This window comes from Rhopilema esculentum, chromosome 4 (assembly GCF_057945365.1).
Source record: "Rhopilema esculentum isolate cy_ngs chromosome 4, ASM5794536v1, whole genome shotgun sequence".
NCBI classification, from domain to species: Eukaryota; Metazoa; Cnidaria; class Scyphozoa; order Rhizostomeae; family Rhizostomatidae; genus Rhopilema; species Rhopilema esculentum.
In genome coordinates this window covers 3,935,176-3,961,443 of record NC_142818.1, presented here as the reverse complement: position 1 = coordinate 3,961,443, position 26,268 = coordinate 3,935,176, and the positions used below count along the sequence as shown (strand labels likewise).

The 26,268-nt window shown below is 35.1% G+C and overlaps 2 protein-coding genes across 4 annotated transcripts in view; both read right to left on the bottom strand.

The window, feature by feature from the left end:
• The window catches only part of LOC135691017 (uncharacterized protein F21D5.5), a 99,554-nt gene that overhangs the window by 35,556 nt on the left and 37,730 nt on the right, over nucleotides 1-26,268 (bottom strand). Inside the window, exon 20 of one of the 3 annotated variants that reach the window (XM_089114008.1) lies at nucleotides 24,788-24,929. The exons of the other annotated variants lie outside the window; for them this stretch is intronic. The gene's annotated coding sequence lies outside the window, so the exon portion shown is untranslated. Of the gene's footprint in view, nucleotides 1-24,787; nucleotides 24,930-26,268 lie in introns of those variants that run through there. 3 annotated transcript variants of the gene reach the window in all.
• Nucleotides 6,954-14,345, bottom strand: LOC135690860 (small nuclear ribonucleoprotein-associated protein B). The gene is made up of 7 exons (XM_065208542.2): nucleotides 14,191-14,345; nucleotides 13,821-14,084; nucleotides 12,601-12,700; nucleotides 10,591-10,680; nucleotides 9,570-9,689; nucleotides 9,094-9,270; nucleotides 6,954-7,764 (listed from the first exon to the last, which is right to left on the bottom strand). Exons 1-7 carry the CDS (start codon nucleotides 14,191-14,193, stop codon nucleotides 7,730-7,732), a joined length of 789 nt encoding a protein of 262 aa, XP_065064614.1. The 5' UTR covers nucleotides 14,194-14,345; the 3' UTR covers nucleotides 6,954-7,729.

Sequence of the window (26,268 nt, the reverse complement as noted above, 5' to 3'; positions counted from 1 at the left end):
CCAAAAAATGATAGATTTCCAAGGCTATAGCCTTACCCTTTTGGCTAAAAACAATCCACCTAAAAAGTGATTAGAAACTTTGTTATTCTTCACTGGCCCTTTGTTCTTATAGGTTTTAAAGGTCAAGCCATCTATTTTCTTGCATACTTTGAACAAATTTTGCGAAAAAAAAGATCACCAAAAACGATAGATTTCCAAGGCTATAGCCTTACCCTTTTGGCTAAAAACAATCCAACTAAAAAGTGATTAAAAACTTCTCCAATCTTTACTGGCTCTTTGTTCTAAAGGGTTTTATTGCGCAAGCCATCTATTTTCTTGCATTTTTTTAATAAATTTTGTGAAAAAAAAGATCACCAAAAAACGGTAGATTTCCAAGGCTATAGCCTTACCCTTTTGGCTAAAAACAATCGACCTAAAAATGGATTAAAAACTTCGTCAATTTTCACTGGCTCTTTGTTCTAATGGGTTTTATTGGTCAAGCCATGTATTTTTTCGCATATTTTGATCACATTTTGCGACAAAAAAGATCACCAAAAAACAGTAGATTTCCAAGGCTATAGCCTTACCCTTTTGGCTAAAAACAATCCACCTAAAAAGTGACTAAAACTTTGTCAATTTTCACTGGCTTTTTGTTCTAACGGGTTTTATTGGTCAAGCCATCTATTTTCTTGCATATTTTGAACAAATTTTGTGAAAAAAAAGATCACCAAAAAGCGGTAGATTTCCAAGGCTATAGCCTTACCCTTTTGCCTAAAAACAATCCACCTAAAAAGTGACTAAAACTTTGTCAATTTTCCCTGGCTCTTTATCCTAATGGCTTTTATTGGTCAAGCCATTTATTTTCTTGCATATTTTGAAAAAATTTTGTGAAAAAAAAGATCGCCAAAAAACGGTAGATTTCCAAGGCTATAGCCTTACCCTTTTGGCTAAAAACAATCGACCTAAAAAGTAATTAAAACTTTGTCAATTTTCACTGGCTCTTTGTTCTATTGGGTTTTATTGGTCAAGCCATCTATTTTCTTGCATATTTTCAACAAATTTTGCGAAAAAAAGATCACCAAAAAATGGTAGATTTCCAAGGCTATAGCCTTACCCTTTTGGCTAAAAACAATCGACCTAAAAAGTGATTAAAAGTTTGTCAATTTTCACTGGCTCTTTGTTCTAATGGGTTTTATTGGTCAAGCCATCTATTTTTATGCATATTTTAAACAAATTTTGCGAAAAAAGAGATCACCAAAAAACCGGTAGATTTCCAAGGCTATAGCCTTAGCCTTTTAGCTAAAAAGAATCCACCTAAAAAGTGACTAAAACTTTGTCAATTTTCACTGGCTCTTTGTTCTAATGGGTTTTATTGGTCAAGCCATCTATTTTCTTGCATATTTTGAACAAATTTTGCTTAAAAAAGATCACCAAAAAACGGTAGATTTCCAAGGCTATAGCCTTACCCTTTTGGCTAAAAACAATCGACCTAAAAGTGATTAAAAGTTTGTCAATTTTCACTGGCTCTTTGTTCTAATGGGTTTTATTGGTCAAGCCATCTATTTTCTTGCATATTTTGAACAAATTTTGCGAAAAAAAAGATCACCAAAAAGGGGTAGATTTCCAAGGCTATAGCCTTAGCCTTTTAGCTAAAAAGAATCCACCTAAAAAGTGACTAAAACTTTGTCAATTTTCACTGGCTCTTTGTTCTAATGGGTTTTATTGGTCAAGCCATCTATTTTCTTGCATATTTTGAACAAATTTTGCGAAAAAAAAGATCACCAAAAGCGGTAGATTTCCAAGGCTATAGCCTTACCCTTTTAGCTAAAAAGAATCCACCTAAAAAGTGACTAAAACTTTGTCAATTTTCACTGGCTCTTTGTTCTAATGGGTTTTATTGGTCAAGCCATCTATTTTCTTGCATATTTTGAACAAATTTTGTGAAAAAAAGATCACCAAAAAGCGGTAGATTTCCAAGGCTATAGCCTTACCCTTTTGCCTAAAAACAATCTACCTAAAAAGTGACTAAAACTTTGTCAATTTTCCCTGGCTCTTTATCCTAATGGCTTTTATTGGTCAAGCCATCTATTTTCTTGCATATTTTCAACAAATTTTGCGAAAAAAAGATCACCAAAAAACGGTAGATTTCCAAGGCTATAGCCTTACCCTTTTGGCTAAAAACAATCCACCTAAAAAGTGATTAAATGTTTGTCAATTTTCACTGGCTCTTTGTTCTAATGGGTTTTTAATGTCAAGCCATCTATTTTCTTGCATATTTTGAACAAATTTTGCGAAAAAAGAGATCACCAAAAAACCGGTAGATTTCCAAGGCTATAGCCTTAGCCATTTAGCTAAAAAGAATCCACCTAAAAAGTGACTAAAACTTTGTCAATTTTCACTGGCACATTGTTCTAATGGGTTTTATTGGTCAAGCCATCTATTTTCTTGCATATTTTGAACAAATTTTGCGAAATAAAAGATCACCAAAAAACGGTAGATTTCCAAGGCTATAGCCTTACCCTTTTGGCTAAAAACAATCCACCTAAAAAGTGATTAAATGTTTGTCAATTTTCACTGGCTCTTTGTTCTAATGGGTTTTTAATGTCAAGCCATCTATTTTCTTGCATATTTTGAACAAATTTTGCGAAAAAAAAGATCACCAAAAGCGGTAGATTTCCAAGGCTATAGCCTTACCCTTTTAGCTAAAAAGAATCCACCTAAAAAGTGACTAAAACTTTGTCAATTTTCACTGGCTCTTTGTTCTAATGGGTTTTATTGGTCAAGCCATCTATTTTCTTGCATATTTTGAACAAATTTTGTGAAAAAAAGATCACCAAAAAGCGGTAGATTTCCAAGGCTATAGCCTTACCCTTTTGCCTAAAAACAATCTACCTAAAAAGTGACTAAAACTTTGTCAATTTTCCCTGGCTCTTTATCCTAATGGCTTTTATTGGTCAAGCCATCTATTTTCTTGCATATTTTCAACAAATTTTGCGAAAAAAAGATCACCAAAAAACGGTAGATTTCCAAGGCTATAGCCTTACCCTTTTGGCTAAAAACAATCCACCTAAAAAGTGATTAAATGTTTGTCAATTTTCACTGGCTCTTTGTTCTAATGGGTTTTTAATGTCAAGCCATCTATTTTCTTGCATATTTTGAACAAATTTTGCGAAAAAAGAGATCACCAAAAAACCGGTAGATTTCCAAGGCTATAGCCTTAGCCATTTAGCTAAAAAGAATCCACCTAAAAAGTGACTAAAACTTTGTCAATTTTCACTGGCACATTGTTCTAATGGGTTTTATTGGTCAAGCCATCTATTTTCTTGCATATTTTGAACAAATTTTGCGAAATAAAAGATCACCAAAAAACGGTAGATTTCCAAGGCTATAGCCTTACCCTTTTGGCTAAAAACAATCCACCTAAAAAGTGATTAAATGTTTGTCAATTTTCACTGGCTCTTTGTTCTAATGGGTTTTTAATGTCAAGCCATCTATTTTCTTGCATATTTTCAACAAATTTTGCGAAATAAAAGATCACCAAAAAGCGGTAGATTTCCAAGGCTATAGCCTTAGCCTTTTAGCTAAAAAGAATCCACCTAAAAAGTGACTAAAACTTTGTCAACTTTCACTGGCTTTTTGTTCTAATGGGTTTTATTGGTCAAGCCATCTATTTTCTTGCATATTTTCAACAAATTTTTCGAAATAAAAGATCACCAAAAAACGGTAGATTTCCAAGGCTATAGCCTTACCCTTTGCTAAAAACAATAAACCTAAAAAGTGATTAAAAACTTCGTGAATCTTCACTGGCACTTTGTTCTAATGGGTTTTATTGGTCAAGCCATCTATTTTCTTGCATATTTTCAACAAATTTTGTAAAAAAAAAGATCACCAAAAAACGGTAGATTTCCAAGGCTATAGCCTTACCCTTTTGGCTAAAAACAATCCACCTAAAAAGTGATTAAAACTTTGTCAATCTTCACTGGCTCTTTATTCTAATGGGTTTTATTGGTCAAGCCATCTATTTTCTTGCATATTTTGAACAAATTTTGCGAAAAAAAAGATCACCAAAAAGCGGTAGATTTCCAAGGCTATAGCCTTAGCCTTTTAGCTAAAAAGAATCCACCTAAAAAGTGACTAAAACTTTGTCAATTTTCACTGGCTCTTTGTTCTAATGGGTTTTATTGGTCAAGCCATCTATTTTCTTGCATATTTTCAACAAATTTTGCGAAATAAAAGATCACCAAAAAACGGTAGATTTCCAAGGCTATAGCCTTACCCTTTTGGCTAAAAACAATAGACCTAAAAAGTGATTAAAAACTTCGTGAATCTTCACTGGCACATTGTTCTAATGGGTTTTATTGGTCAAGCCATTTATTTTCTTGCATATTTTGAACAAATTTTGCGAAAAAAAAGATCACCAAAAAACGGTAGATTTCCAAGGCTATAGCCTTACCCTTTTGGCTAAAAACAATCGACCTAAAAAGTGATTAAAAACTGCGTGAATCTTCACTGGCACTTTGTTCTAATGGGTTTTATTGGTCAAGCCATCTATTTTCTTGCATATTTTCAACAAATTTTGTAAAAAAAAAGATCACCAAAAAACGGTAGATTTCCAAGGCTATAGCCTTACCCTTTTGGCTAAAAACAATCCACCTAAAAAGTGATTAAAACTTTGTCAATCTTCACTGGCTCTTTATTCTAATGGGTTTTATTGGTCAAGCCATCTATTTTCTTGCATATTTTGAACAAATTTTGCGAAAAAAAAGATCACCAAAAAACGGTAGATTTCCAAGGCTATAGCCTTACCCTTTTTGCTAAAAACAATCCACCTAAAAAGTGACTAAAACTTTGTCAATTTTCACTGGCTCTTTGTTCTAACGGGTTTTATTGGTCAAGCCATCTATTTTCTTGCATATTTTCAACAAATTTTGCGAAATAAAAGATCACCAAAAAACGGTAGATTTCCAAGGCTATAGCCTTACCCTTTGCTAAAAACAATAAACCTAAAAAGTGATTAAAAACTGCGTGAATCTTCACTGGCACTTTGTTCTAATGGGTTTTATTGGTCAAGCCATCTATTTTCTTGCATATTTTCAACAAATTTTGTAAAAAAAAAAGATCACCAAAAAACGGTAGATTTCCAAGGCTATAGCCTTACCCTTTTGGCTAAAAACAATCGACCTAAAAAGTGATTAAAACTTTGTCAATCTTCACTGGCTGTTTATTCTAATGGGTTTTATTGGTCAAGCCATCTATTTTCTTGCATATTTTGAACAAATTTTGCGAAAAAAGAGATCACCAAAAAGCGGTAGATTTCCAAGGCTATAGCCTTAGCCTTTTAGCTAAAAAGAATCCACCTAAAAAGTGACTAAAACTTTGTCAATTTTCACTGGCTCTTTGTTCTAATGGGTTTTATTGGTCAAGCCATCTATTTTCTTGCATATTTTGAACAAATTTTGCGAAAAAAAAGATGACCAAAAAACGGTAGATTTCCAAGGCTATAGTCTTACCCTTTTGGCTAAAAACAATCCACCTAAAAAGTGATTAAAATTTTGTCAATCTTCACTGGCTCTTTTTTCTAATGGGTTTTATTGGTCAAGCCATCTATTTTCTTGCATATTTTGAACAAATTTTGCGAAAAAAAAGATGACCAAAAACGGTAGATTTCCAAGGCTATAGCCTTACCCTTTTGGCTAAAAACAATCGACCTAAAAATTGATTAAAACTTTGTCAATTTCCAATGGCTCTTTGTTCTAATGGGTTTTATTGCGTAAGCCATCTATATTCTTGCATATTTTGAGCACAATTTGCGACAGGTACCAAACATGAACAACAAAGATCTCTTTATACACAAATTCAATTTATCTTTCCCGAGCCAACATCAGTATTCCCAAGGCCTAATTTGTTTTACGTCGATGAAACGGCTTTCGTCAGAATATTTGCTAAGAATAGCAAACAACATCAGATATTAATGGACGTACGAGTTTAGGTATTGCCTATTAATCATACCCTGGGAATCGCCATCAGAAACCGAAACCAATGTTATAATTATGCATTCCTCATTAATTTTTCAAATTATACTCAGTAATATCAGCTCAGAAGCAACATAGGGACACCATAGGCTTATCCACTGCTCTTTGATGACTATAAAATCGTTTTCTGACGTTAATCGTTTTAAACAAGAAAATATTGTACAGAATTCATTAGATACTGATCTCGGAGACAAAATTTGGAGTTCTCAAAAAAAAATTATTTTACTCTAATGTTGACGCTTGGAATTAAATTCGACTGTATTAGGAATATTCCTACCATTTTCGAATTCAAAACTCATAATTAGTTTTTCAACTAATTATTAAATCGACAATAATTCTCTAAGCTATGTAATGCCTTCAAATTCAATATTGTAAACACATAACTTGACATTACGTCAGTTAAAATTTTTAGCAAGCATTATTTTCTAGACATTATTTTAGTTATTCAGATTGAATACTTTATTTTGTGAGATGGAAGATTTCTTAATAAAGTGGGTCGACCCTATGGTGCGTTACTTTGAAACTTGCATCTAAACGGCAAAAGAAGGAATGGTAGGTTTGAATGCAGGAATTGGAACAATAAGGTGGTACAAAAATTAAAAATTGCTTTGAAAAAGCAAACATTTGAAATAAACTAAAGCTTCAGACATTATGGAGAGAAAAATGCCTGAACATAGATCGAAAACTCTAAGTTTAGACCTATATAAATGAAAAAACCGTTATTTTGTGGCGAAAGAAGTTCATTTTCATTTTAGGATTCCATTTGATATATTCTAAATTGGCAAGTGGCACTAATCGGGCAACCTTAACAGTCATTTGATCACATTTCTGATTGGTCAATTTCGGCCAACAACTGATAAATATTTTTCCTAACTTAAGGGCTTTCGATCCATGTTCTGATGTGTATACGCTGGAGAGTGTCGGACGAAAAGCTTCAAAATGTTTGTTTTTTCTAAATCATTTAGAAATAATTGAATGCACCTGATTAATTAAATACAGACACAACAACATCATTTTAATAAACGGATATCAAATATAAAATTGCTATGTGAAGCAAGATCTTGGCGGTTACACAAACAAAAATTAATAAAAAGGCAAACACCCTCATAAAACTCAATAGTGTTCATAACACTAGCAATTCTTTCATTCTCTCAACGCATTATCATTTGGTCACATAAAACATTTATCAGATCAACTAGACAAACATGTCCTAATTAGCTAGGTACGACCTATATGATTGAGGTGGTATGTGACAAAAAAAACTAAAATTTGGAGACAAGTTCATGATACGTTTTCATAAAACCTTACACTTCCGTTCCGTTCAGATTGAACTGAGGCTCAATTTGCTTTCAATGGTTTCTGATATCATGACAAGTTAGTTGACTCCATTCTTTTAACAAACAATTTCTGGGAAACTCTTTTCACGTTAACTGTGGATTACTACAACTCAAGAAGAGCCTCAAATAAACAGCCCTCGTATTTATTTCATAGATATGTCATATTAACAAGAAATACAAGTTCAAAGGGTCTTTCCATGCACAAACACAGAATATATACACTTCCGCCATGTTCTCCTCACTTTTATAAATCCAGAAGGTGGCACTTTCATCACAGAATAAAGCAACATCTGGTATGCATAACTTTACCAAGAGCAACAGAAATATTGTTCTTGTTCCCTTCATCAGCTACAGAATGTTTCAGTTCATTTGCTAATCAGTTCATTGCCTGGGTGGTGGCTGCATTCCAGGTGGTCCTTGTAGAAGAAATATTAATACATAGAAACAGGAAGTGTGAGCATTACCTTTAAATAAAAAGGACAGAGTGGTTTGGGGAAAACATGTCCCTGAGCCAGTTTGTTGCCAGTTTTGTTCTGTATTTCACTAAAGGTTACGGTAAACGTTTGCTGGATGAAAACATCATTTTTTCGATTTTTTCACATTCAAGTAGCCGAACTTTCAAGGCACACAATGCCACCAAATTTGAAACAAACAGAAATTTTGAAAGTGGAAAAAATCCCATGTAAACGCAGGTTTCCATAATCTCTTTATCAAAACTTTTAGTTGAGGCCTGAAAATCTCTTGACCTTTTAAGCCGATTATCGTCGCTTTGCGGTTGTAGTCGCATGTCTCATTTACAATATCGCATGGCACATCCATATACCCAATGTACGGCCGTGTTTATTTAAACAGGCTTATTGATCTTAAATCTTCAAGTGACTTGACCCGGATTACACTGTGGTTTACGAGTGTATCTTGCAAGTGCGATCAGTAAAATCCCGTTTTCTCCGGACTCGAAATTCCTCTACATGCAGGTACGAAAAAGCTATTATGTACCCAAGGAACCAATCGAATGGCTCGAAAATTTGCACACGGCCAGGGCAGACGTTGGGCAAACAAAGTGTGTCTCAAAATTTTTTTATTTTCGCTGGTCCGTCTTTTATACCCAAATACAGCTGCGGGAGGGTGGAACAATTATTTGCCAATTTTTGAAAGGGTATAGTTTCAAGAAGAGGAGGAATTTAAAAAATCTGAGACACACTTTGGTAGCTTAGGACCTGCACTTCCTGCTGGTATAAGTCAGATTTTGTTACCTCAAACGCAAGGGTACATAATAGCTTTTGAAGGTGGTACACTTTTTGACCAGTAAATTCGCATGGAAAATAACATTTAACATTATTTGCCAATACTTTTTATCTGGCTAGATACGCCATAATCTTGTGCATCGGATGATATATAGTTTATCCAGATTCCTTGAGCCGTTTGGCCTTTAGGAAGAAAAAACCCATTTTCGTGTTCAAAACGTTTACCGTAACCTTAAATTTGACAAGAACTTGTTGTTATAAGAGTGATAATTTGCTGCAAAATATCCTTTGTGGTGTAATTTCAGGATTTTGACTGCTTTTGTGTAACCAAAAGTTAGTTGTAAGCGTTCCTTTATAACCCATGTTAAACAAAAAATTATTTGTGCCTTATAAAATCCACTTGAACCACAGCAAAAACTAAACTGTAATATGTTTAGCTATAGAGCACATCATAAATTCAGGTTTAATCAAACAATGTAGATTCTAATACATGCAACTTACCCATTCCAGGCCTTGCACCTGGTGGTGGCATTCCAGGAGGAGGCATCCCTGGAGGTGGCATTCCAGGTGGTGGCATACCCCTTCCCATCATGCCCATTGGCATACCAGGAGGAGGCATTCCTGGTGGAGGCATGCCCATTGGTGGTCCACCTCTACCTCCTGGACCCACAGGTCCACCTAAAACAAGAATATCAAATAATAAAGCAACAAATTCCAAACCATGATGGAAACTTGTCAAGCACTCAATCTTAAAAATCACTCTTAACCAAGACTTTGAAGTAATTTGATTGGTAATGTTGACAATGACTTAAAACCTTCTTCATACTGGGTGAAAAATTAAAGCTATATATATGTAAAGAAATTTTTGCAAGCTACAAGATCAATTTCTGCTAAAAAGGGAAACATAAGCCTCTAGGAGGCTCATTTGAAATATATATGATATGCTTCATCTCTTTCTTAGCAATTACATCACCTACCTGGGCCAGGGGGTCTGGATCCTGGTGGCCCTCCAGGTGGGCCACTTCCTGGTGGCCCACCGCCAGGGGCTCCTGGGCCTGGTGGTCCGGATCCTGGTGTATATTGTTTAGGTGCAGCAGCTATAAAACAAAAACAAAGTTGCATTTTTTATGGATTGATGACTGAGTATTTGAAAGATACAAAATATAAACACACAGACACATATGCATATATCAAAATGCATTTTTTTAAAAAGGGTTCAGAAATAGATTGGGGGCATATGAAAAAAGAAAAACACTTACTGACAAAAGAAAATAAAACAAAAATAAAGAGAGAATTTGTGTGCAATGTCAGACTTTTGTGGGAAAATTATAGCAGGCATGCTAACCACTGCATGTTTGAAAACATCCAGGCATATGGTGGCATGTGACATTGTTTCGCAAAAATTATTTGCCAACAAGAAAGTGTTGACACCAAAAATTTTGATGAAATTTATTTTGCTGAATCTTTAGCATCACTACTAACATTTTTTTATAACAAAAATGTGCTATTTCTGAAGACTTGAGCAAGTTTCTACAGAAGTATAAACCAAACTTATTGAAAATATCAGCAAAAAAATGGCACTACAAGTACAGAAAATGTTTAGCCATATCACAAGCAGTTTTAATCAGCTTCAATAATGAATCCTTAGCAGAGTCAAAGGTGTAAACTTTTGCACAAATCTCTTCTCCATTTTTATAGCCAGGTTTCATATCATCGAGATTTCACTGCAATATTTAATCTGCAATCCTGACAAGGTGTTAGGCCTTTTTGAAATGACAAGAAGTAATAGTACCAAGGATAGATTTACATTTAAAACTGTCTCAAAAACCAACAAAACCAATCATTGATAGAGAATTTCACTCTCAGAATAAAAAGAGGTGTGTGGTATTTTGCACTCCTTGATGGCAGTAGGCATGCTTGCGCATGAACGTGCTTTTGCATGCCTTTCCGACGAAAGCCTGAATGTTCAGCTTACAAAATAAAACTACTAATATTTACCTGTTGTAGCACCCTTGGTTGCTGCAGCAACTTGAGGAGTCATGACTTGCTGAGAAGGTCCACCTACACCCCGAACTGGTCCAGACAATCCTGAAAAAAGATTTCCAGCTTATATATATTTTTCTGAGTTGAAAATTACAAATACAATATTCAGAAAACAAAAACCCAAACAAAATGAATACCTAACCCCCCTTTTTTGATCATCAACAGGTGTGAGTGTGGCATATGTGCGAACAAATTTTTCCAACGGCAATTCAGGCATAGGGTATTTCACCATGTATTAGACCCAACCATGTATTAGACTCAAACAATTATTGGCTTTGTTCAAGGGCACATCTTTTACACGGTAACATTGACTTTTCCCAACATTTTCTAGGCAAAGGGTGAATTCATAGACAGAATATTATGATATTTAGAGCATCTAGTCTCTTAATTGGAATAACTGCACTTCTAATCAGAACAATAAATCACAAAAAGACATAGAAGGCCACCAAACCACAAGCTACATCTCCGTCCCACCCTTGCTTAACTTTTGATCTGTGCAAACTGTGAAAATTTCCAAGGTAAGGCAGACTGTTTGTCTGAAATACCTTTGTTAACTTAGTATGGAATCATGCTTGTCCTATCTTGGTCTTAAACTAAAGGTTGTAGAATACGCTTTGGCACATGGTATGAAGTTGTGAGAAAATAGTGAAGCGTCAAGAAAATTTGGAATTAACAAAACCCAATATTTCTATTTTATTATTTCAGAACAAAATTCAGCACATGTTAGGTTTCTTTAGTATTCCTTAAAAAAGGGATGTGTCTTACAAATGGCAACAACTATATACTTTCTTAGAATTTTAACATTAAATTAATGTGTCTTAGACCAAGATGCATCTTATACACAGTAAAATGTGGGACTTTAAATCTTGCTATTGCTATCAACAAAATGGATTCTCTTTCTTTCTTTTTTGCTTTTAACATGTGAAATACACTATCCTTGTTATCCTTGGTTCAACTCTTGAAATGCTTTAAAAATACACACTGCAGGGGAGTCGTTTACTAAAGTTTCATTATTAACCAGTGCTTGTTTGTGTTTGGTCATTAAATACATCTTCTTATATTTTTTAGATGACGGATTCTGACCTGAAAGTAGTTTTTTTGTGTGAAAAAGGGCCTTTATTCAATGGCTTAATAAGATTGTTTAATATATTTTAATTATATATATATATATATGTAAAGTTGCTAGATTAGTCAAAAATAAAAGCAGTGTTCACAATTTGGTGAGCCTTGATTAAATAGAGACACCTATGTAGAGTGCAGCTTTTGTGGATATTTATGGCATATGAAATAAGAGCTTAACTGCAGAACTCAGTAAATATATACATTCTTTGTAAAATTTATTACCTCAGAAATAAAACTGATGAATTTCTTTCAAGAAATGTTCTGATAATCAAAAAAGGTGATAATTATCTTCCTGCATCTCATAACTCAAGCCAATCATTTTTGTATCCAGAAACTACTAAGGGCCTGTTTATATGAGTAAATTTATCCCACCTTTCAGACCATTATCTGGCAGTGGGGATGAAATCGTCGAATGTTTACATGCAGGTTCTATACCACTTTCCAGCTGTATGTGGAGAAAATCATCCCACCTTCCAGCCTATGTGCCAACAAGTGGTACAAAATTTGATCACGTTTTTATGAACATTTCATCCTATATTCCAGCTTCATCCCATCTTTCAGGGTTTGTATGGAAAAAATTCACCACATCACAGTGAGATCCTAACTTTCTCTCATGCCATCACTAAATTGGGCTGGCTTGTTTTCAATATAAATTCAAGAGTGGGATCTCACTTCTCAGCTCAAAGGCTGGAAAGTGGGTCAACTTTCCCCATATAAAAAGGACCTAAAGAGCTTGAGATTGATGGGTCAGACATACATGTGCATCTTGGTCCAGTTAAGGTAAAACAACAAGGAAGCACTGATATGTGACAGCAAAATAAAAAGTATAAAAATGGTGCATACCTGCAGGTGCGCCCATGCTTGTTGAAGAGACACCCCTTCCAGCAGCTCTACCGACACCTGGCCCTGGGGCAGCACTGGCTGCTGGTACCTTTGATCTTTCCTTAAACAGACACAAGGCAAGAGTATAGTTTTTCAAATAGATATATCAACTTATATTAACATATAAAACACAAATATATTCAAGCTATCTACCTGCAGTTTTGATGTAAATATCAAGCCAGATATTAATTAATTTTTCAGATGCGCTATTGGTTAGAATTCAGTTTGGAACCCATGTAGCTTACGCCAACGATATCTGATGTGGACCAACAGTTTCCTGTTGTATTGCTATTATTTTTTGATGTATATTCAGTGTATTTGTATGGATTCTACCCTCTAGTATAGCATGGATTAAAATTTTTGTGAATTGATTTTAATTTCCCTTTATTTGTTACATCTGCTTTATAGAACAATTTCAAACATTTTCATGGAAAATTAATACTTTATTGATATTGTTAATCTTTCTATACATGCATATATATACTGAAGCAGGTAGCTGTTTGCCAGACTGGAAACTTTGCTGCGCGCCCGCAATATATTGCCCGCGCACACCTCTGCGCGCTTTTGCATATTGGCCGCGCAAAATCCCCTAGATCCCTTGACAATAGGATTTAACATTATTAACAATAAAAATAACTAAGAGTGCATGATTTCAGGCGCGCAGTCTCAAATTTTCAAAATAAACTTGCCCGCGCAAGAAGCAAAGTTTCCAGTCTGGGCTGTTTGCAGCTACATGTAATCAAAATCATGCATGTTTTCCAACCTAGACAAACAAAATGTATCTGGACTGCAGGGAGTGTTATGTACTCGCTTGGCATAGCTACTGAGAAAGCCCCTCCTTAAGAAATTTCCCTACATACAATTCCCTTATTTTCATATGACATAATTATGTATTTTGTTTTCTTTTAGACTTCTTCTGTTGACTTGTCTTGTAGTTGTATAAGTTATTAAGTTTGTATGTTACATTTTAAATCTAACTTTTGTCATTTTGCATTGAATGCAGTGGAAATTTAAAACTACATGAAACTAAAACTTATACGAAACTGGATTGGGATTTATGTTTGAAAGTAAGTAGCTGGCCCATCCTAGGCTAGCACTAAACACATTCAAGCCTGGATGGGGCGCAGCTTCAACGATAAGTGAAATAACAGGAAAAACGTTGAGATGTGAATAAAAGATACCTGTTTGGCGGGAGGGGCTTCTACTGTCAAAGAAACAAGATGCTCTCCCCTGAGTAGCACCAATCCCAGGACACGTTTCTCTTCTCTCTCCTGGCCTTTGTTTTTAGGCTTAACTCTGCGAAATTCATCTGTATCTCCAAGAATGAGGTTCATGTGCTTGTCGAAGGCAAGAAAAGTCCCAATAAATACTCGACCATCTTGCAACGTGCATCTCATTCTGTAATTAATATGCTGCAGCATTTTGCTGCTCTTCCCTAACTGCGGCTGCGGAAAACAAAGACAAAATATAAGAATTCAGCAGATTCTACAAAAAGGAATCGAGGGTTGAGAAAGAAAAACACGTCTTTATATAAGCTGTAAGATAACATACCATCTTGAGTTGCTGATTCTCTTGATCAACGTCGATAAAAATTGAAAAAATTGCCAGGAGTTAATCAAAGCAACTTAGGCCAACGCGCCATTTCCCACAACACTCGTGCAACAAACTTTTGGGCATGCGCGAAAGTAAAAAAAATTTACGATCTCGAGGCAAAATACCACGCAGCGGCACAAAAAGCTCACTGAAAAGCTTTAATTTTTCTCAGAATGGTTACGCGAGAAACTTGAATGGCTCTCAAGTTCCAAAATACCAACATATTCTGTTGGCAATCGTTATCAGTAACAAAAAACAATTTACATTACCATAAAAGGTGTCTTCTATATGTTTTTATATAACACAGTTTACAACGGTGGCTACTACGTGTAACGTTTGGACTCCCAACAGTTTCAGAGCTAGCTTTTGTAAATAATTTTGTTCATACAAATCCAGTTACTGGTTCATACATAGTTGATACAAGCTATGTATCATATTAGGAACTGGTCATTATTTATGGCCGGGGTTGGGGCCGAAGAGAAATGATTTTTCCTCAAGAAATTCGGTTTACCCAACACAAAACTCATTATGGATTTTTTATACCCAACGATAGCCTATAAATATTTTCTTCTTACGCAACCTAAAGCCAAAAATTGGAAATACCACAATTAAATGTTGAGAATAACGTGCGGCCTACAAACAAATCAAAACACCGAGATAAATTTCATAGATTTAAAAAATTGCCAATTTAAATGCATAAAACACAACGTATCTAGTCAAAAACTGATTATATTTTCAAAGTTTGTTTTCTTTAACTCGATGAATAAGAATAAATACTCTCACTTGATGAATAACAACATGTTGACATTCAATTGGGCTTGGGCGCCGCTGCTCGAGACCAGGCCTAGCTTTCGTCCTCCTTTTTGACGCGTCCCTTCGTCACGCTTCATTTTTGCTCTCCTAACAAAATTATCTCTCCACTGTCTTTGTGTCATGAATTGCTCCTTAGGGAAATGGGTGTAGGCGTTCATTACAAACAGTCGCAAGGATTATACCTCTGTGGGATTCTCCTGATTCCATCCGACTTTCTATTATCTTTGTAAACAATTTTTATGTTTGATAGATATACTAATAGATCTGCATCATTAAATTAGGTGCAATTAAAGGTATTTGCACCTAAGAAAATTGTCAGTTTCTTGTTGGTAATAAAAATGTTGTTACATTAAAGTATTTGAGGTCAGGTAGATAGCTCATTTTTCATCACAAGCGCATGCCAAATCAATAATTTTACTCAAGTATTTTTTCTCACCCAATCCATTTGAGGCTTTATTTTTCCACTACTCAACCAAAAGCTGGTCAAATATATTTTTTACCCAACAATTTTCTCTCCGGTCCCGACCCCAATGACCGGTCCCTAACATTTGAAAGAGAATCTTGAATTTCTGGTACCGTTTGGATTTACCACTTCGTTTTATGATGAGATGATATAAATATTTCTTGTTAAATATATAAAATGGACTAACACTTTTCAGTTTGATAATTAGATCTTATGATATAAGCGTAAAAATGATATTCTCTGATCAACTGAAAGTTTTGGCATTAGAGTAAAAACAATAGCGAAGATTAGAAGACTTTGCTTTTATTAAGGATTTATTTTAGATTATCTTCATTATTATTGTTGAGTCGCCAAATGTTTGTAGTGTCAGGTTTTGATACATCCTCGTTTTCGTTCAAGTTTATTGCCTCCGTTTGGATATCGAATAGAAATTTTGTACATTTTTTGTTGTCCTTCTTTCATCTACGTTTATCTGTAAAACCTTATAGTTTTACATAGCACTTCCAGGCTGTTACCTGTGACACGCTTTAACAAATAAATTATGCAGGTGATCATAAGGGGAAATTTTCACTTTGAGGTCAACGAAGATGCACAAAGTTTTGCTGTGAATGGGGGGGGGGGGGGTACTTACTAGCTACCTTGCAGAAATGTGCAACATAAATGATTTTACTCCAAATAGGTTGCTTAATTCTTACTTGTGTGAATTTTGTTACAGCAAGCAAGAAAGTTTTCCATCTTCAGTTTTGTGCAAATGCTTTCAATTATTTGTGAAATGCAAACAACATTGTGTTGTTCTGCAGTCTGTTTTCCTGTTGGTAGCATTTTTGGCATTATGACATAAACAAAGTTGTTTCGTAAGTGGGATTCCACTGCAAAACCAGTTCCGATTGAGCATTTTTTCAAATACTTCTAGTTGAGTTAAGAATACAATCTCCACTCATCAATACCAAACATAGAGAAGATTTTCAATATTAATGACCATGAGGAGCGTGTCATATTAAGCCATTCCAGACAACTGTTCCCAATTCTTCACCAGCATGGTGGAAGAATGGATTTTTTCACTAGATCTTCACAAAATAATTCTTCATTCCAATGTCATTAATTAGATGACGCTGACACGACATAAGTAGACAAAGAGCAAGTTTCAATGCACATTCAATACTGAAAAAACACAACTGGTTTAAAAAAGTATAGTTAATAAGGATAAAAAAAGGCATCATGCGAACAGCAGACACATGTAAAAATAAGATCAAAGGATAGTGATGCAAGTTCGTTTGCTGTTATCTTTTTAACAAATTTTGAGTTCGGCTCTTAGACAAATGTGATTCTCCCATTCTATCGGGTGAATTTTGATGTAACGAGCAACAATCGGAGGTTTGAATTCATTTTTCACCTTGCTTTTGCCGTCTTTGTTTGCTTCAAACTCCTATAATAAGAAACAATATTTTGCCAACAGTTTTATGATAAAAGAAAGCCAAAACTTTTAAAATCTCAAATACATGCAATAAAAATCGAAAGATGACTATCAGGATGTGACACCGCAGTGTCCTCCATCTTTCTTGCTAGTTGGTTGAAAACATTGTTGGTTGATCGGTAAACTGTTGTTTCAATCGATTTCTCAATGCATGTCAATTCATCAAATACAAATTGGATAACTCATGATGTTGGAAAAAAAGAGGACAATGCTTATAGATAATATACTTAACAGCCCTTTTTATGAAATACAATTAAGTTATATTTATTTGATGATCAATCAACTGATAGGGGTGGTCTGGCTCTTATCAGAAATATTATAGTACATCTTTATATAAACATTAGGCAGAACAATGCAAAACGAAAAGTGGCAGTCCGATATAAAAATTATCTACGTGAAAAAAGAAATGTCAGGATTTGCATGATTTATAGCATCCTAAAGTCAGATTAAACCAGCCTTGCCATTTTGTAGTTTAATGACACACTTACTTTTATAGCCCAAAAACTCGCCCCAACAACGTTATTCCAAAGCTTGTTATCTTCACTGTACGAGACGTAGAATTTCTTCACAAAGTGGGGTACGGGTGTATCAAGACCTACAAAACATTAGACAAAAGATTCATTTTTTTCATGATTTCAGGGAACAAGACAAGTAGCACATTTATCATATCAGCAATAAAAATACCAAATTTTTCCACGAACTTCGTGATTAGAAAATTAAATTAAAAAATGAGAAGAAATGCTTCAGTTGGGCAAGCCTGGTTGATTTAAAAATTTCCGAATCAGTTCTAGTTCCGAATGAAAATCTGAGGCTTGATTTTTAAGCACCAATGGAGATAAATAGAACCTTCTGTCTATTCTTATCGTATGAGCTGCATTTATTTTCAAGCTAGTGTTCTTTTAGGAACTGCCTAAATATTTGATGTTTTTATATTAGCTTATAACAAGCAACGCGAAAAAACGTAGGACCTTTTCGTTGCCTTAAACTATAAACAATTTTCTAAAAATTATCTCGTTTGTTGTACTCTTTCACACTTCTTTTTCCTTTTTTCCACCTTTGCTCAAAAGTAAACATAATAAAAGTTTTCATGGTATCATTGTTGCGTATATACGATTTCATAAGGGCGGTAACATATAATTATGGCGGATTCCGCTATAAACAAAGTCCCTGCGTCAGTTTCTCTCGGTGCCCTGTGGTTACTTTGCGCATGGCAAGTACGTTTTTCCTATCTGTTATGAAGCTGGATTTTAAAGTTTGAGCCCAGCGCTATTGATGTTAAGATTAATTTGAGAAGATTAATTTTCTTAAACATAAAGGCAATTTCCATAGTTCGCAAGATAACTTCGATGAAAGTTTAGTGTCGATCGAGAGGTAAATTTCTTAATTGCTTGAGTAATTACATATACCCTACAAGGTATCTTATTGAGTTTTTGCGCAAGCTATTCGATCTGTGGATTATGCTTAGGCAGCCATAAAAACAACTTAATCTTGGGAATCATAATACAGAAGGTTGCTACGACGTAGCTGAAACTTCTACATGCATATCACAGAGAGTAACATTTGTTATAATTAATCTCAACTGAGCAGTCGTCTAAAAAGCAACTTTTTAATTTCACAGGATAGAAAATTCATGCTCTAAGACAAAAATTACTCAACGTTGTGTTTCTACAGCAGCTCAATTGAACAGCTAAAGCAGTAAATCAGACCACTGACAAAGGAAATCCAGCACGTACCTTGGGTCATAACGGAATCCACAAGCGATAAGTTACCAATATCAATCTGGAGGTACTGTTTCTCGTCCAGTGTACCCGAACACCACGCTAACGGATTGCCAAGTCTAGCTTTGGCAGCGTCAAAATTTCTAATAGAAATTGTGAGAATTTGCAATGTTTATGAAAAATTTCTAAAGCTACAAATAAATAGAGCTTTTCTTGCTTATGGGACGTTTAGCCTCTCCGTCAACATTTATTCAAGCCATCTATGCAAGAAGAAGAAAGCACAAAGAAAGAGAGATTTTAATGCTTAGCATTCTGACTAATTAAATAGACAACAAGATAACAACAACAACAACAACAGCTAAACTAAACAACAACATAAGCCAGTACTGTTTGACGATTTGCCATTTCAATACACCAATATCTAGAAAACCAAGGGACTTCCAAAAAATAAATTAGGGCCAGAATCCTTGCTTTTCAAGGTAAATTTCTTTCTTACTGAGGCTGATTCAATTTTATACCCCAATTTACTTGATGATATTTTTGCTTTATGTTACAACTTCAACCGTAAATGCAACAGAGTCAGGAAAAATCCATGCAACTTAACTTGAAATAAAACGGCTAGGAATGAGAATGGAACCAACACATGAGCGGGAAGCTAAGTGTGTTGATCTAGTGCAATGAGCAAGCAAAGTACATTTAACGAAATGAAACATTTTTCCCAGAGTTGTGTTTTTTGTAAAAGACTCGATAAAAATATCTACTTCTCTAAAACAAAATAGATAAAGAGCATTCTGTCAACGCTTTACCCCTATGAAACGTTCTCTCTCTTTCCATCATCATCCCTTCCAGATTCAAATCTTAAAACCATCATTGTATTCATACAATATATAGGAGACTCGACTTCATATGCTTATAATAGTTTTACTTGTTCTAAAAACAAACTCACTTGCTGTAAGATGTGGACGCAGCAAGATTTTCATTAACAAGTGAACCATCTTCCAAACCAGCGTTGTTATAAATATTGCAAGCTGAAATGGAATTTGAATTGAAAAGTTTTAAAAGTATGAAGCAAGAAGGAAGGGACAGACATTCACCTTCTATAACATCTTGCAAGAAAAATAATATTGCCAGACAATTTTGAGGTATGTAAAGATCCAAGAAATTATGCAAAGTGAAGATCAGGAAAATCGACATAAATTGCATTCAATTGTGGAAATTTACTGTGACAAGCTGTTTTAAGAATTTTTAGTTTCATGTTATTAGTGTACGATATTAGTTGTCATATAGACAATTTCAAAACATACGTAAAGCTCTCACTTTATTTCTGTATATTTACCTGACGGAACAGGAGGTAAAGTAACTGGCGGGGTTGGTTTATCTGTTTTGTTAACTGGTGGTACAGCTGTTGACAATGGTGGGATTTTAGTTGCTGGCTCATCTGTCGGAACTGGCGGGATTTCTGATGGGATTGGTGGTGTGATTGGCTCGTCTGTTGGGATTGGTGGTGTAATTGGCTCGTCTGTCGGAATTGGAGGTGTAATGGGACCTTCAGTAGGAACCACCGTGCATTTTCGAACCTTCTTCTTTATAACCTTCTTGGTTGAACACTTCCCGCAGCTTTTCTTGCAATTAATGTTCATGTAGCCAGGGTTTCTTCTGCATTCGCCACGCCTAGCCCACCATCCACACGAAGAATTTTTATCGCTACATGACCCTGGAAGATAAATGCAAGCTTACACCATTTTTTCCCTGGTTGAAAATTCATTGGTTCCCATTTCACACTCAAGCATGTCTTGAAACGGGCATTTGTCTTAAAGATATAAACTGAAACATTTAATCAAACCTTCTTTGCAAAGAATCAACAATGTATAATGAAATGAAACTTGAGGGTAGTGTATATGAAACACTGGTGTCTTTTTGATACCAGAAGTTTATCAATGTTCTGGATTATCACGAGAATCACCCTTGGTACAGCATCCAACCTAGTAATTTGAACGCTTGAACAAACACCAATTAATTTTGACAAAGGTTGAAAGGATTGGTGATACATATTTAAAATGAGAATGTAAATGAAAGGATTGGTGATAAACAGCTAGAATGAACATGTAGATTCTTTTACCGGTAGTACTAGCATATCACAGGTAGACTTTAATGGCTTGGTCACAACAGCGGTTATTTCTGCTGGTTGAGTTTCATATGAATAATGAGCAGATGAAAACGTTTATCACCATTTGAACAATTTACATAAATGACATGCAAGTTTTTGAGGGAATTTATTTCCAACAAAGCAAAAATTTCAAGACCACGCCCTTTTAGCAACAGGGAAAGCCAATTTTTTCCTCAATGAGCGCCCATGACTAGCATTTGGTTACGTAAAGGCAGTTTGAAAATCACAGGAATACATCACAACAAATACGCTGTAAAAAAATACTACCCCTCCTCTGACATTTTCTCATAGAAGAAATAAAAAATTGATCCTTTCAAGAACTGGGGGGGACGTGTCTCCCCACTCTCCCCCCGTAGCGCTGCTACTGCCTACAACGAATCCTTTCTCCTTAGATCTTGTTAACACTGGAATGCTCTTACCCCTTTATGCTTCCACAACACCTAAAACATGTCTTTTTAAAAACTAAATTAAAAGTTTGATCTTTCCTCTCTCTCTTCCTAGCCCCTTCCACCTTTCTGTTGCTAGGGCTTTGCTATAGGCACGCGGGCCTTTCCCTAGAATCACAAACTAGAAAAGAAATGATGTTGGCTTGAAGAATTGATCCACAACAAATGGCAAGTCGACAAATTTACCTCCAGAGCCGCATGAACGACAACAATTAGAACGCATGTATGCTGGATTGCGTCTGCACTCTCCACGGCGTGCCCAACTGCGACATGACCCGTGTCTATCTGCACAAATATTGCCACTGAAAGGGACTCGTTGGATTTCTTCGACTATTACCTCTACGCACTTTGTCACCGGTGGCACAGGTGGTTTGGTCACTGGGCCGGTTGGAACTGGCGGCTTTGTTGCTGGTTCGGGCTTTGTCTCTGCAAGAACCATTTGAAAATATCAACACTCCCAATAAATATAAAGATACATTAAAATATAAATATGATCTAGAAATGCTCCAAAGCCTAACGCTGAAAAGTTTCGGAGCGGGGGAAAAATTTCGGGGAAAAAATTTAAAAATGTTGGCACCCACTTCTGAAAACAAAATATGTTGAGGTAAAATCAATATATGCGTTGTATTAGGTGACCTGAAGCCATAGTTTTGAATATGTACGTACAAACCGTCAGCTACCGTCTGTAACTTTAAAGAGTAGATTTTTTAGATACAATGCCATAGGCAAGGTTAAAAATTGCAGTAGGAATGCAGCTGGTCAGGGAACTATAACAAAACTTTTTGCGGAGCTTTTTTAAAGGTTGTAGCTTGCTCCAGAAAGGTTTTAATATACACTGAGCTCTACAAATTTCCCAACTGTCCAATTTTTCTTACCAACGCTAGTAGCAATTTCTATAACAATCCGGAACAAGATTCATCCCTTTTCCTAGTCATGTGATACATTTTAAGATTAATGTAACTGTTTCAAAATTATTATGCATAACATAAGAAGTAAACAGAAGAATTTGAAAAAAACTGCAACTTACTACCACACTTGTACATTCGACTAGCCTGTATTGCGTCAGACTTGCTGAGTCTTATGTAAGGCTGTTGTGGAACTCTTCTTTTAGGAACAAGAGTATTCCTTCCATTTGTTGAGAAGGCATTCCATGGGTAATGCATAATTGAACCATAGTCATAAGGCTCCCCAAGTGAGTCGAGTTTGTCTCTGCCATACTTCTCAAAGGCACTGTGCAAATCTGAAAAGATACGACAAACCTACATATTCTACTGCCTATTCTTAAAGTTTATGATGAATAACTGTTTACCAGTCTGTCATAAAGTGTTCGATGCCGTTTTAGCAAAGCTTTGCATACTTCCTTAAGTTTATGTAGAGTTGATAGAAAAGTACAATGAAAATGTTTAGTTTTTGTTACATTTTTCAATTAAGACAACTTAAGCTTAAAGTCAAGACAATTTAGGAACAGTTAAGACAACCTTTGCGCATTTAAGACAAATTAAAGACAACTTAAGACACTAAAGATTCCAGCAGCAAGATTTAAAATAAGATACTTATATCACACAGATTTAGACGACTGCGTGAAGTGATTTGATTTTTAAAACTTTGTTGAAGTGTTGATTAAAAACCGCAGCCAAATGCATTTTCAATTTACTCAAAGGCACTAAGCTGATAACATATATTTAGATGCCACATTATGAACACTCATTTCAGGAATTTGTGAATAACAGCGTCTTGAGAATATCTCGCAGTTAATGAAGAAATTTGAACTAATCAATCGTATCCAGTTACGAGCAACTCTGGAAAGCATTGGTGACCATGGTGAGTTTCTAAATGATCAAAAGAAACTGGTTAGCTGGAAAGAAGCAAATTTATTAAAAAGTGACTAGATGTATTTTTTCAGCATCAATAGTTTCCCTTGACACACTGAGTTCTCAAAGTTTGGGTTTATGACACACTGAGTTCTCAAAGTTTGGGTTTATCATTCAATATCCAAAGCTGACTGAGTACTTAAGGGTAATAATAGATTTTAGAAAAAAGAGTATAAACAAATTATTACTTTTTGGTACATTGTTCCAGACAATGGTGACATAACTATCGCGATCTGTCCTGCTCTGTTCATGGAAAAATCCAAGCGCATGACCAATTTCGTGAGTCATTACATGACGATGTTCACAGCCTGGTCCAACAGAAATCTGACTCTTTCCCCCAGTCATTCCAACGTGACCCCAGCATCTTGAAGAATGCAGAGATTATATTAGTTCGTTATATTCAATCAATAAATTTACTCATGTATTGAAATTAAAAAATTATTGCAATTAAGGCAAGACAGCATTAAAGTTGAACTTGACACTAAATTTTCAACCTGGGCACAGGGATACAAACTGCTAAAAGGTACGTATTTGCGAAAATGAATTCTCCTTTATCGACGAATTCAATAAATTTACATCAACATTTTGGCAGGAAAAAGATAGGTTGTTTAGTGAGATAAAATATATCTTTTAGTGGTAAATCAATGCTAGAAAGCAGTTCCAGTGATATGGTTTTTTCGTATTTTTTTACAAAAGCTTAGCTATTGTAAATTCTAAGCTCATCAAAAGGTTGCACGGCCCCGGTCAAAATTTGGCAAAGAAAAGTTGACAGATTAAAACGTACAAGAAAAAATTTGATAAAAGTGCGAGATAACCGACCCACTGCCAGGAAAAAACTCCACGTAGCTCCTCTCGGTGGTTCGTTTCTTAAAACGAATGCATGTTGCTCCTTCCCATTCATCCATACCTTGTTTTATGGCGTAACGTGCCCTTGAACCTGTAAGAAATAATCAGCTTAAATGAGCCTGTAGAAGTTACTGAAATATGGTCCACCAGCCGGCCGAATGTTTAAACGTAGATCAGTAACCTAACGATCTCATCGAAACTAAATATATAACAAGGTATGAAAATTCTGTATAAAAGATTCATAAATAAGAAATAAGGAAAAAGGAACTTGGTAGTAAATAAAGTTATATCAAGTTGATAGACGGAATATTGTGTTGCATGAAGAGAGAATGCTTTGTCCTTAGTTGGGAACTTCACGTGGATTTGCAAACCACACAAACAGAGCATATTCAAATGCACAAAGTATATTCTTTAATAAAATCGAGAATTTAGATAGCAAAGCATTAACTCAACTTCTATAACACGGATACACAATTCTTAATTTTGAAAAATAAATGCATAATTGAATACATGTTGTATGAAGTATCAAGTATTGATAAGCTGACAAAGCTCAATAACGAAATTAAACAAGGAAATCATAAGAGATGCATATTTTCTTCGATTTTTTCAGAGAAGAATAGAAAGAAAATAGAACAGTCTCTTTATCATACAGAGTGTCCTGATGATAAAAACATTGATAACTTTGCAAAATGTCGAAGAATATGAAGATTTGTTCTTACTTAATGAAGAACTAAGGGTATATGGCATAATTGCATTGGTCCACTTCGGAAAAGCCGCGTTTGTAGCTGCGTATTTTACTGAAGCCACCTCCTCGATATCCTTTTTTGTCTTGATCGATTCCTTGACAATCTCGATTTGCTCAGTTGTGAAAGCCATGTCGCCTTCGAAGACAGCTTTACCTTTGCATGAAAAAACAGAATATGAAAAGATTCCCAATGTAATAATGCTGAAGAATTGAAAATATGAGTGTTAAGAATTCGAGGCAAATAATACTAAAACTATTGAGACATGTAATTTAAGATAAGAGAAACCTAAAGTCATAGAAAAGATATGACCGCTAAGCAGGGATGCCGGAGAAGGGGAGGGCAGGGGTTCAACCATCCCTGTTGCCTTTTTATAGGAGGGGGAAGAGGGGTGACAGTGCTCTTTTCATTAATGTGCCCCTGAAGCCGGCCAATTGTAATAATCAGATAAATTCAAGTGAAATGCTGATTATAGTGCTTAATTCATGACCCAGGGGGGGGGAGTTACTCCCATTATGGCCTAACAGGGGGGTCCAGTCAGGGTAATGAGGGCCAAAGCTATAATGTTAAAAATTACCCTCAAATGGTAGTGTTTTTATAAACCTCAAGTGGTAGCTTAAGGACGGAAATTATATGATTGGTAGCATCCATTTCTTTGAACGCACTTCTTCGCCATTGGCTGTTGTTGATTTGGGAAAGATGAAACCTTTTCATTGTCTATAATAAATCTCAAGCTAAACTAAGCCGTTTTGCTATTATCGAAACTGGGTCATTTGGTACATCTTACATTTTCATTTTAGCTGTGGAGGGTCCAGATTCTGTTCCAAATGCGAAAAATGTGTTCATATTTTTGCAGGAATCTCAGCAAGAAATATGATTTACTTAATTAAATGATATCGAAAGAACTTTGGAGATAACATTTCCAAATTATTATTATTATTTAATAATAATAATAATAATAATTATTATTTATAAATAATAATTTTTGAGATAACAGTTCCAAATTATTATTTAATAATGATAACAATAATAATTATTATTGATAATTTAATAAAGAAATTTAATGATTAAAAACAGAACTGCTCTGTGAGTGACTCTACGAAAAAAGGCAGGTGCAAACACTGGCAAATCACGAGTAATTTGGAAATTTTCGAGAGTACAAATTGAAGTTTGAAACAAGTGGAATTTTCATAAAAATAACCGAAATGATGTTTCCATTAACTAATGGGAAACAAAAAATTAATATTCTAAGGGATTGGATACTAAGCATTCAAAGGATTGTTACATCTCTAAATATTATGAAATGAAAGGAAACATAAACAATACAAAGACGTCATTTCTTTTGTAAGGAAAACATCTCATAGATGCGACCAAGGTGTTCTTGTTTCATAAAGGTTTGAAAAGTTTAGATCAATATTTCCAATACTTTCGTAAATCCAATGCACGCAAATACATCAGGAATTGCTCAAATTTGGCTGATGAAAAAGGAGCATAG

Bases quoted from the DNA above. Each gene is read 5' to 3' on its own strand.
- LOC135690860 (XM_065208542.2), bottom strand. The intron at 9,690-10,590 runs GTAAATATTAGT...TTTGTTTTATAG, and splicing joins AACCAAGGGTGCTACAACAG to CTGCTGCACCTAAACAATAT. The intron at 9,271-9,569 runs GTAGGTGATGTA...TTCTTGTTTTAG, and splicing joins ATCCAGACCCCCTGGCCCAG to GTGGACCTGTGGGTCCAGGA.